Raw genomic sequence first — 13,275 nt, forward strand, 5'->3', positions numbered from 1 at the left:
GTTTCAGGTTATTACACACAAAACCTCTTCTATAATCAAACTGTACTTTTCAATTTTTATTTTTTTTACTCTTCTGTTACCTTAAGACAATCCTGGGTAGGTAAAACCAGGAAAACAACATACTGTCTGTATGATGCCACCCGAGTTACTCAGTGCTCCAACTGAATACCAGGTTGAAGAACCACAAAAGAGAAAACCCAGGAATTTTGTCATTGCCTCCGCAGCCCCATTATATTCCTAAACCATACTCCATCCACTGTTCTATGTTAATCCATTTAATAAGTATTTTAAACTTATCAAAGTACATGAAGTATTTTTTTCAAGTTAATTCCTATTTGAAAATGCAGACAGAGTCTGCTGTAACACACAGGGATTAGCAAGGAAAGCAACATGTCTAAGATGAAACATGTCTAAGGTGTCTTCACCTGTCTGCTTTGTCGTGGGAGTTTATGTGATACTCTACCAGGATTTCCTAACATAAAGAAACTGTTTATGTCAAACAAAGTGGGATATTTTTTTAAGCTAGTTAAAGATCATGTCTTGACTTGCCTGAAAGGTACCACACCTGACTGCTAACAGGTAGAGCAAAGAATGGGTTTGCATCTTGCAGTCTCTACGAAACGCCTTTTGTAGTTCCTTGAGGTATATTTAGTCTGTATGCACGACGAGCAGTTGGGTGCACAATAAACACAAATGGACTTGAAAATGCAAGTTCCAATTCTATCAGTCAACTAATGATTCTCCCTTTCTTCCTTATCCCTCTCCCTCTCTCCCAAGTACTCACTTAACTGGCTTCAGGGAAAGTTAAAAGGACTCAAAGCATGGTAGCAGCTGGCTCACTTCCTCAGCCCACCACCAACCGCATTACCTTTCCCTGATAAGGCAGAAAATCAGAGAGCAGAGGCCAGGCAGGTGATAGACATCAGAACACAGAAATATCAGGTCATCCTCTCCTTCTAAGCACCAGATGTACCTGACAATACGTCTGAATGTCCTTTATCACCTGTAGCAGGCACCTCTTGTCTATACTAGTCACACACAGCAGGAAGCTTATCCTAGTGCTAACCTCAGAGAATCTGCTGTTCTGAATTCAAGCAAACCACCCTGATGCTGCAGGAAGAAAATAAAAAAGCTCTAGCCTCTCGTCAGTTTGGCACAAAACTGAAATTTCCTTCCTGAATGGTAAAGTTTACTTGTAACAGCACAGAAAACTCTCCTCCTTACTAAACACTAGGGAAGGCATAATACTCATCAAAACCAAAATGGTTTTGAGCAGTCCAAGAACTTGAAAGAAGGAGAAGACCAGGTCAGACCCGAGTCATTGAGAGATGCTGCTGCTGCAAACAGCCTTTTTTGCACCTCTTCAGTCATTGCATTACCCAAACTGGAATGGCTACATAGTGAGCTGGATGAGGAACACAGAAATACAGATCTAGGCTTAATTAATTTTTCTTTTGCTGGCTTTTCTTCTTAAAACCTGAGAAGGTTCCCATTTCACTTTATCACACACACCACTGTGCTACACTTAACTGCAGGCGCCATGCAGGTGAAGAAGTAAGCAAGAGGCAGCTTCAGCCAGCACTGATGGAGAAAAAGCCACCCAGACTACAGGGTCAGATTTAACTCCTCCTGTTTCTCTAGGCAAGAAACACTGCATACTTTCACAGACCTTCTAACCCAGCTCACACTGTGCTCTTACACTTTCTGTTAGCCACCCAATGGCCTACACTGTTCAGTGTGTTGCTCCAGTCCCAAAGTTTTGGTGTAAAGTGATTAAAGTATAATAAATACACAAGTAGAAGTGAGCAATAAGACAAATGCTTAGAACAGGAGCTACAAATGCTGCTATTAAAAGAAGCAAAAAAAAGAAAGACATATGATGCCCCTGCAGGAAATAAAAGTGCAAGACACAGTAGGCACACAACTCACTTCTGAAGGCAAGATTCAAATACATAAAAGAAGAAAGCTATTCTCAATATTTCATCATGGTACAAGATGTAGCTCAAAGCAATGCTTCAGATTTCCCCAATTCTGCAGGACAATCTTGCCCTGGAGCAAGCTACATCACTCATCCATAGCCACACCTTCCTTTCCCCCCCACCCCTTCAAAAACAAGGCAGCACCGCAGGGAAGGCAAAGCCGCCTGCACTGCTCCACTGCACGCATAGTTTGCATGAGCGTGCTGCTGAACAGAGACAGCAACTCCAGTCCAGTAATGATTCCTTTACTGATTACCTACACCACAGAATGATAGATGAATGCAACTGCTGACTGTCCAACAGTTGTCAACAATTCAGATAGCCAGATAGAGTACAAGTATGGTTTCCTTTTTATTTTCTATTTAGGTTTTAAACAAAACGGTTTAGCTCATTACTGTGCACCTGCCACTTTACAGACAGTAACTTCCACACCCAAGGGAGCTGGAATCAAATTACCTGTATTTCCAAGTTACTAAATTAGGTTTAGCTTTCCTCCTAAGTAAACATAAAAGGAGAACATGCATGTAAAAACTGAGAGAGAAAAAAAACCTTGGTCAAGCAGAGCTTCTATAAAGACATGCTTGAATAGCAACTTCAGCACATGCATTTCAAAATGTAGTAAAGTTATCCTTCAATAAAAGTTAAATTTCATCTACTTAGCCAAGAATTTTCTTTTTGTGGTCCATGAGTTTGAAGAGATCGGGCAAGGTTTTAGAAACCAGTTTAACTAGACTTTAAAAACTAAATTAGCAAATATGACTAAGTCTGTCTTGTTGAAATGTGGATAGGGATAAACCGACCTGTAAAATATGAGCCGGTGCTATTAGAAATACTCTCAGGCAAGAATTTCTACTAAGTGTTTTGTACCTCTTTGTTCTTGTTTAAGAAGAGTGGCAATGTCAGGAAGAAAAAGGGCTGACCTGTGATCTAGAGGAATCTGAGTCTGTAACTTCAGCATTCTGACAATTTTATCACCTCAAAACATGTTTGTAAGAAAGCAGAGAAGAAACAGCTATCACTGGATATGGAAAGGTCTCGCTTTTAAACCATGCATTTCACTAAAAAAAATAAAAATTTCATGCAGTTTAAGGTGATTTTTTCACTACTCAAAAGTGAAATATTTATGTACCTTGACTACTGAAAACACAGAAAACAATCATAACACAATGATACAATTTGCAGGCAAAGATAGGTCAAACCCTCCCCCAATTCCCCCTCTGCTTTAATCTGTAACTACTGTACCACAGCCTGAATGGGTTGTGGGGCAGGACCCATACTTCTGTGTTTTGGTACCCAAGTGAGTTTCCCAATAAGGTACACTAACATGTGCCAAAGGTCATGACATGAAGCAGTTCAGTAATTCAATGACTTCTAGTCACCCCAGTTCCAGCTTTACCACACTGACCACCTTGCCTTTTGAGTCTGAGTGTAGCAGCCAGCTGCTTATGCTCCAAGCTCAGCACTACCCATGCTCCTCCAGCCTGTCTGTGAATGAAAGATAAACTACTTGCCATTTCCAGCACCAAGTCACCAAGTTCAGGACTGGAATCACTCATGACATTCTCTTAAGGAGACCATATTTCCTTTTCAGGTAAAGAGTCTTATTTTTCTCAAAGAATCTAATAGCTTATATTCACAGAAGTCCTAAGGTTGGAAAAGACCTTTAAGATCATCATGTCCACCATTACCTAACTCTACCAGGGCCACTACCACATTATATCCTTGAGCACCATATCTAAACAGCCTTTAAATACACCCAGGGAAGGTGATTTAACCACTTTCCTGGACTGCCTGTTCCAGTCTTTGATAAGCCTTTTAGTACAGAAGTTTTATCCTAATGTCCAACCTAAACCTCCTCTGGCATAACTTGAAGCCACTTCCTCTTGTCCTATCAGTTGTGACTTGTGAGAAGAGATCAACACCCACCTCTCTACAAACTCCTTTCAGGTAGTGGTAAGGAGTGATGAAGTCTCCCCTTAACCTCTTTCTTCAGACTAAACAACCCCAACTCCCTCAGCCACTCATTCTCAAGACCCTTCAGCAGCCTGGTTGCCCTTCTCATTCTTACACAGGCAGATGTTTTTGCTGTGTAATTCAGCTCACAATGGATATTATGTACTTTGTTTCAAGATGCTGAGTTGTGCGTTTTTTAAGGGCAGCAACAATTTGCTTGTGGCTAGAAGTATGACTCTTCTTTAAGTAAAACAGTGACACACCTAAGGCTAGATTTAAAAAAAAGCTGTATGTAATTATCGGCTTGCTGACACAATAGGTGAAACTCTGTGTCATACTTTATTTGATTTTTTTTTTTCCCCATCGTTTCTCTTTGGAGTGGCAATTCCACCTTCAAGACCTGATTATATTTAGACAAAGTATGGCCAACAAAACTACACAGATTTTTTAGGAAAGCCTTAACACAAATCCTGGCTAAAATACTGTGCAGCTTTGTTGGAAAACTAAGCATATGCAAACGACAAATATCTTATAACTGATCACGAGCAATTTTCAGCTTCCTCCTTCCACCCACCCCATGTTCCTTTCCACCAACTTACTCCAAACAACTGAAGTTGCCATAGCTGGCACAGCCACAGTGTTAATCTGCATTACTACCATAAGCAGAAGACAGCAATTACTTCCTTTGATATTTTCCTAAAACAAAAAGCTGAATTTGTTTTCAGAAAAGTCTGAAAGCTCAAAGACAGGAGCTCTTTCAGAAACATAACCTTCTTTGTGACAGAAATACAAACAAAAATGGTGAGCTTGCATCTAGCATACGGAGAACCACCCTGTTTTGCACCATGTAGGGAGAAGGGAGTGAAAGAAATAAATAGCTCAAAGCATCACAAGCAGAAGAAAGATTCTGATAAACAGAAGGCTTCCCCACTCACACTTCAGGCTTCTCTAATCTTCGCAAGGAACAAGCTTGCCAGACTTTGAAACAAACCTTGAAGCTGTTCGACTAAGTCAGGAGATGGAAGCAGAGAATTTATTTTCAAAAGACTGCTGACCAAATCTACAAAACCCAGCAGTTCTGAACCAGCCTTTTGTATTGGTATGGCTATCTTCATGCTGAAGACCTACTCATAGCGAGAATATGAATGAACTCCTGTGAGTTTAAGGACAGCAGTAAACATCAGCCCGCTGGAAACATTTGTCAACATTCTGGTTGTGGGTGTCATGTGTCTTCATTGCTACCATTACCTGCATTGTTCAGATAAAAATAGGAATACACTACAAGATGTAATCATATTATTATTTCACTCTGCAAATATGTCTTTACATATCTTTATGTTCAGAATTTTATGCTATGTATAATTTCTCATGAACTCAGCTAGATGGGAATTCACTGTGACTCTTCAAAACAAACTACTTCCTCAATAACTTATTATGGCAAATACTACTATTTCTATCACGCTTAACTGAAGCGGATCTCTTCTGAAGTATTGCATTTTCTTTCTGCAAACAACCCAGAAACAGGGGATGCCATCATGTTCTAGCACAGCCTGGTGTTACAAAACTCTTCTCCTTTAGTATCCATGCTACTGTAGATGAAACATCATCAAAACAAGGTGAAACTGCTTTATGTCAGTGGCTCAAGGCTAAGATGTCTTAGAATTTTTTTGTTTGTTCACTTGGGAGAAAACACAAAAACACATGATGGATTGGGGGGAAAAAAAAAGAAAAAAAGAACAGCAGCAGCATTTGGCCTTAAGAAATTTGACTGCAGGTTCTTTGACAAAGATTTTATCAAGGTAACAAAAAACCCCAGGAGCAAGTACCACACAGATAAGAGAGACTTGTGTGACCCTGCATTGAAGAACCAGCACTGGAAAGCAAGGATACAAGGATGAAGAATAGCTGAGACCAGCAAGGGCACAGCACATCGTGCTCAAGGAATAAAAACAGATATGTAAGACTTGCAAACTATCCCAAAGAACTTTAAAAACAGGTTTTAAAAGAGGAAGAAAAAAGTCACACGTTTTTGGGGAACTTGCTGAGCTAAGCAAGTTTCCAAACAAGGCTTTTTGGATGAGATTGAAACAGTTCTGTGAGCAATCTGGAAGCAAGGCAGCCCCTAGAAATGGAACCAGGTATCCAGGACCACAAACAATTGTATAGACCAATTTATTTTTTTTTCCTTTTTGAAAATACCCAATGGCTACTGATCAAAACCCCTCTGGTATAGATAAAGATGCCAGAATTCCTGCTATCAATGACCATAGTAAAAGCCTGCCAAGAAACTGTTAGAAGCTACCTCTTTGTGTTTGCAGTGCAAATCACCCATTAAAGACACCTTGAAATGTCAGCCAATGTGCTGCCAACAAAAAGACCAAAACTAAAGAGTGAAATTCATAAGCAAATAGGGGAAAAAAAGGAAAAAACAGTTTGAATCCACAAAAATATCATCAATATTATGTGAAAAGCTGCATCAAGTTCTAGTCCACAATTGCAGTATTTTGATTTGGAATTGGTTTTTTTTAATTTTACTTTTGAAACAAAACCCACAAACTGAAAAGTAAATATGTGCATACATTGGCATTTGTCTGTGAGTAGTTTAGTGCTGTGGTCCTTCCTAAATGCACATATCTCTTGTGGCCAATATTTGATTTTAGATGCCTTGAAGACAAAGCCTTAGACTCCTACATTATTAATTTCTAGGAAACGAAGACTTTGACTCTTAAATTAACTTCTAGCTCCTTCCTAATTGGAATAGAAGATTAGAAGAAATATTAACTGTAAACAGCTCAGTTTCTTACTGTCACAACTTACCTTGAAATCTGATTAATAAATGGTATCAGTTCTGCAGGATCATAAGCACGAGCAAAAGCCCAGCACACGTAGCACGCTGCATCTCTCACATTGGAGCCCACGCTGCATGCTCCTCTCTTCTCATCATATGTCAGAGCTTTCAAAATTACAGGAACAACTGTTAAATTAAAACAACAAAAAAGCACAAAAGTAACAATTAGGACCATACAGTGAACAAAGCCAAGGTGTAAGAGCATCCAACGATCACTAGAGAAAGGATTCAGGACGGAGCTGTGTGTTCTGAAAGAAAAGCAGCATGGCTCTTAGTATGTGCTGATTCGAGATTCCACTGGAAAGAAGAGTTGTTTTTTCTTTAATACATTACTTTGTTTCTTTGTCAGTAGCAGTTTATTTCCTTCATATATAATTCAAATTCCTCTTAATCAACAATGCTTGTGAATCATCAGTACACCAACTTGAACGGGACTTTACTTCCCAACATAATGGGCAATCTGATAAACTTTGGACTGACTGAGCGCGTTTTCGCCACAGAGGCCTAGAAGCCACAGAGCTCAATCTAACAGATATCTCTGTGCTACACTTGGAGAGAGCTCCACAGAAAATGCAGCTGAATAGAGCCTAAGTCCTAGCTGAGCACTGGAGCCACACAGTACCGTTGCAGTGGGACAGCGGCAGAACACAGCGCTCTCGCTGCTGGTTTGGGGTTCTTAATGATATTGGGGAAAACAGATAAAGCAGAATAAGAAAACAGAAGGAAAGGCAAATGAAGATCCCAGAATCTTACCACAAAGGCCTCATAAAATAGGTACTGGTAGTATAGGGCCCTTACAAAAATAAACATGGGAAAACAAGTAGGTGAAGAATTTCATTTTTATGTTTATACCCCCATGAAAACTGCAGAAGCCAATAACCTTTTTCTGCAGATGAGAGAGCTTCTAAAAACCTTATAGAAGAATTCTCTTACACAATTCTAGTAATGTACTGCCACAGTTTGAGAAATACTATTTGTATGCAAGACTCCCCGAAGGGCTTTCTTTTGGTATCTGCAAATCCAGATATCTAATTTGAATACATCTCTCTCTAGATGCCATGTCTTTAATAAATGACTATCTGCAGAGAGAACAGCCTCTGGGAAAAAAAAACACCACCACAAACAAAAAAAGCCAACACAACAATTTCTCAGTTTTCTTTCTTGTATCAACTTATCAAATGCATCTTAAATTTCCTTAGAAAGTACTTGTCAAAAGGTGATCCCGTTGAGTAAGAAAGTGATACTGCTGAACTATAATTCATTAGTAAACTGTGCCCAGATATACTTGAGTGGATACAATCACAAAATAATTAAACTTCAGTGTACAGATGATCACTGTGTACCTGCCACTTAAAACAAAACATAAACTAACAAACAAACAAAAAAGCACCACAACTGGAGAAGTGTTAAAAAGCCATTTAAATTCATTTTAACCTCCTAAAGAAAACAAAGCAGTAATTAGAGGGATGGAGAAGATCGAATTATTAGCAGCATAAACACTACATAGGAAAAATAGTCATTCCCAGTCAAGAACAATGATGTTGCAGAAACTGATGGATATTTCAGCATATCCCAGTCCTGAAAGAAACTGCAATTAAAATCTTTAAAAATGTTGACTAGCTTGTTTTGAAAAAATGCTGCATCAACTGATGAAAAAAAAAAGAAAGAAATTGGCACTTGCTGGTTCTACAGGAACACTAAAACAAGTGCCAAAGGCTATTTTGCAAAGCTGCTGCAAATTTCCTTCAGCATAGGCAGATTGCTCCAGCTTCTTTGGAGAGCTATGAGTGCACCCTCATCTCTCTGTGCACTGAAATGGGGGAGAAGAACCCACAAGCAGCTCCCCATATTTCTACCATCTCCATGAAAGAAAAAAAAAAAATCATTTTTTTCAGTTCAGAGCATCAACTTCCCAAACGGCAGGGGCAATACCAAATGGCACCTGGTTTACTAGGGTCAGTCTAGATGGAGGTGGTGCTGCCAGGGGTCTGTTACAGCAGACACTAAGAAGATGCCAGAACAGCAGCACTATTATTCTGAGCAGCTCCAGCTTTCCCCATTACCTACATTAGGCCTTTGGACTCACAACTCTTTGATGTCCTACTCCTGTGTCTGAGACTTGCAGAATTACTGCTGCGAGAGAAACAACATAACTGCAATGTCTGGAGAGGGAGGTAATGAAGAGGAAGGATAGAAAAGTGGTGGGGAAACAGGGAAAACAAGGTGCAGTACGCTGCAGTAAGTAAATGTAAATACAACAGAGGCAATAACAAGGAAATACTGATCTAGGGGTCATCTGTTGAAGTTTTCATACTATCACTGGTCCAATATTTACTGGTAAATGGTGGACTACAGGCAATACTACATAAAAATTGCTCCTGACATACCTGTATGAAAAAGTGGGTCCAGCTTTGCATTTCCTGTTTGTATTTAAGAGACGTGAACCCCCCCAAAAAAACCCTACCAAAAATTGCAGGTTTCACTTCACTCTCTAGAGTTCTTCAGACACAATGCAGGTTTTTCAATGCTTTAGCTTCACGCAGTGTCAGAAGTGCCTGGATGAAGGAAGCCATGAAGGAGCCATACAGGAACAAAGATGTGTAGTATTTGGTCCACTGCAACTGAAAGATCTTAGAAAACACCTTCCCAATCCAGTTGGACAGACTCTGTGTTTGAATTATCTCATGTACACTTTCTGTCTTCAGTCTAAACACAAAATATTAAGTTTAGCTTCATTTAACCTTTTGCTCTGATTTAAACTCTTCACATTCATACTCATCTAAAGCACTGTTGGATACCCAAAGCAGCAATGAAATTCAAAGTTTTGTAGTCAACTTCCATATTTTGTATCTGTTATGAAGTTTCAATTCACCACTATAATCACCCCTCAAATACTCAGCAAGGTGACAGCGTTGGACTGAGCTGCTCTGTGTTGCTTCCACTTTTCAGATTTAAAATCATGTCGAATTCATACTTAAAATCAATTCATCAAAAAAAGAAACAAACAAACCCAGAAGAAACTTATTTTAGTCTGGCAGAATGGAGATGAATCTCTTAATTTTTGAAATTGAGAACAAGCCTTTTATATTTAAAAGTAGGAGGCTGGGAAATACAAAGAGACTTGATTTGCTACTTATAGTTACTATTTCTTTCAGAGATTGACATGAAAAGTTTGCCATTAAAACCAGAGGATGAATAGTGTCCACTCTCAACCCAATTATTAAAGCAATATCCACCTGTTTAGGCCTGTGAGCACTCAAGAAAGTACAGTCACCTTTACCTGTAGCCTAGAGGTATTAATAAGCACCTGCTACACTCTGCCCTGCCTTACCTAACAACATAACTGCAGGTTGCAACACAGCTCTTTGCTCAAGCCTTGTGAAAATAAAGAAACAGCTTCTGGCTTCAAAGCGTTACAAACAGCATTTCCCCCCCACCTTATACTAGGTACTGGTTTCACAGATGGCTTAAAATCTGTGTTTAAAGCCTAAACTATCAGATGCCTAGCACCTTTCAGGTGAAAGCAACAGACACTAGGCAACTAAACAAGAAACTGCTGAAAGACATTCTATGCTGAAAGGTCACACGTACATAAAGAAAAAATGCCTCACGTTACGCCTTTAAAAGCATCCTTCACAGCAGCCTCACTGCAACACATGCCATCAGGAGGCCTGCTACTTAAACTGTAGACTGTTGGGGGGGGTTAATTATTTATTGCCATGTTTATCATACAAAACATACAAACATAGCAATTAAACAAACAACCAAAACCTGTTCCTTAGCCTTAGGTCTTGTCTCCACACGAAAACTGCGAATTTTCACGTCAATCCAATTTTGTTTTCCATAGATTTTCACTGGATCTCAAGAATTGCCTAAGTTTAGTTTAAAACTAAATTTTTAAAAGATATTAGCTCCCTTAGATAAATATTTTAATATTACCCCTTACATAAGTCTTAGATTTTTTGATATGGACCCTCTATGCAGAGATAACTTCTCAAAGGATAAATTGCAAAGCCTTCCATTTGAGAATTATAATCTGTAAGAAAAAATTAAGAATGGATGCCTGCTATTACTGAAGTGCTGCACACTGTGTCAAATGGTGAAGCTTAAACACAGAAGTATCAATACAAAGTAATAATAATTTTATCTTCCAGATTCTTCTTCACTGCAACCTAACTCATTGCAGAAGTGTCCTTTGCTAGGTTCATCCTCTCTGTGAGCCTCAGGCATAAAAAAAAATACTGTAAACAGCCATATCTACAGCAAGCTCCTCCTGGTTTAAACAGCATACCTATCACTATCATTCATGCACTAAAAAAAGAACTCTGGCTTTTCAGGGTAAAGAATTTCAGATTTGAGACCACGTGCTGTTACCTGGCATTCTAACCTCCTTGGGAAGAAGAGGCAGGTCCAAATTGTTACTTCATTGGAGCTCCTATACTAATATTTAATACATCAACACGGGCACAGATAATGTCAGGTTAGGCCTGTTATTGGAAATAGGTATTTGATTAAAGTTCTGCCAACATTTCTGATTTGCTCTCATTTTCTATACAACCTGTCTAATTCAGAATCTAGTCTTAAAGGACTACTTCATCCAGAGGATTTATTCTCCAGGGAGGATCAGGAAACGCATGTGCTGCTTTGACTGCTGAAAACTCCTCTGTGTTCCTGTGACATGCTTTCACACTGCATCCTGTGGGGCAAGTGCCTAAAAGTCTGTCAAGTGGCCTCTCTCCTCTCACTCTGGCACCCAGGTTTGACCTAGTTAGGACCTTGCCAGGGAATAAGGGAAGAGTATCACAGTTCATGCATGTTCAGAAGGCATGTGAGAATTTCACAGCTGAAGTCACTCAAGCTGCCCCAACTTTCTCACAATTCCTCCCCCTGACCCAGGCACATAAGCTATATATATGCATATCCACAAACCAAATAAGCATCTTCTAACCCGTGACTATGAAGGGCTGTGTCTGTCTGCTTGCAATCTCAGTTCAGTCTCTCACTACGTAATGAATTAAGGGAGTCTTTAATTATATGATCACGTGATATTTTTTTTCCATAGACCTATCTCAGTCAGCCCACAGGAAAGACCTGCTCTGGGATGAATCACAGCTGGGCAGCCAAGGAGATTGTTGTCTGCCTTGCTGCTGAGGGAGGAAAATAAGTAGTGCAAAGACCTGCTTTCAGGCAGAGAAGGGATTGCTGGTTAAGATGGACAGTGCCCTAAAGAAGTGCATCGTAACTACATCTCTGCCAAAGACTTGCTGTTTGATACCAGTCACATCACTTCAATGCAGTATTTAAAAGAAATAGATGTTGTCCCTCATTTCCTGGGTATCTGCTTTGATAAACTAAGGGCAGGTTTGTAAAAGTGCTACAACACTGAAGTGTGAGCTTTTGACTATGGCAAGAGGCCAACGAGGAAGCAGACAGATCTGGATTTTGGCCAGTCTATCTCATCATCATTATTTAATGCCGCCATAACTCAAAATGTTTAAGCACCCTTACCTGGCTACACTGGAAAGCCAGCAGCTGACCTAGGACAGAATTAATTCACCTTCTCTGGAACACACAGAGATGAGTATTTTGGGGATTCCTCTGCCTGCTCACACCCAAGGCCATACTAGAGACCTTCATACAGGTTTACAGCTAACAGAGCTCTTCCTCCAGGAGCAACTGCACTTCAAGGGCATGAAGAAACAGGCTTAGGAAGGAACCCTACTCAGCAAATGTACTACTTTGAAGCAGTGCAACATCTCTGTAAACCTTATTATGCTGCATGGCAGAAAAGAAAAATCACTGAAGAAACCCCAACCTTTAGGCTAAGGTTATGCAATACTGAGATAAACCCTGCAGTGAAAAAGCTAGAAGCAATTCATTGCCATTTATTCCCTGCTCAGTATTTATACCAGTTCCCAGTTGTGCTGGGGGAGGGACCTTTCCTGCTACAGCTTCAGCTATGGCATTTATTATTCTTGCTCATACCTGCTGACTAGTGGGGAAAAAAAATCTGCACTATTTCTAATGCTTCCTTGCTAATTTGAAACCGATTACATTGACACAAGCATTCTAACCTTTTAAAATACTATTTTCAAGACCATGCATCATTTTTAAAGTTCACCTGGGTGTTAGAGAAGAGGAATTCTTCTGTAACCAGCCTTTCAGGTTTGGGTGTTCTCTATCTTCTAGGAGTCCACCTAAGACAGGTAGATCTTTTTTCTTTTCATTTCTTCCTGTATCTATGATGAAAAGTACCTGGAACCTTGCCAAAAGACTCACAATTAACTACCACTACAGAACAGACCAGCACATTTCAGAAGCCTGACTTCCTGTTGGGTCCTCTTCCCAAAAACCCTGGCAGCTGCAAATCAGAATCACCGACCATTTTATGGAATAAGAAAACACAGAGAGCAATCCTTAAAAACAGAGTGTGCAACAAGTTTAAGATGTTACAAAGTAGATTTTGATAGGACTATTTAAATCCTAGTCTAAGCT

General features: G+C 39.7%; 1 protein-coding gene across 4 annotated transcripts in view; it reads right to left on the bottom strand.

Annotated features, from left to right (window-relative positions):
- TBCD (tubulin folding cofactor D) overlaps positions 1 to 13,275 on the bottom strand; it is a 118,558-nt gene that overhangs the window by 61,360 nt on the left and 43,923 nt on the right. For all 4 annotated transcript variants that reach the window (XM_068151384.1, XM_068151387.1, XM_068151386.1 and 1 more), the window contains one exon: positions 6,750 to 6,906. In XM_068151384.1, the coding sequence (XP_068007485.1) occupies positions 6,750 to 6,906 (157 nt within the window). The remainder of the gene's footprint in view (positions 1 to 6,749; positions 6,907 to 13,275) is intronic.

This window comes from Melanerpes formicivorus, unplaced genomic scaffold (assembly GCF_026170545.1).
Source record: "Melanerpes formicivorus ecotype bairdi unplaced genomic scaffold, bMelFor1.0.p_v2 SCAF_21, whole genome shotgun sequence".
NCBI classification, from domain to species: Eukaryota; Metazoa; Chordata; class Aves; order Piciformes; family Picidae; genus Melanerpes; species Melanerpes formicivorus.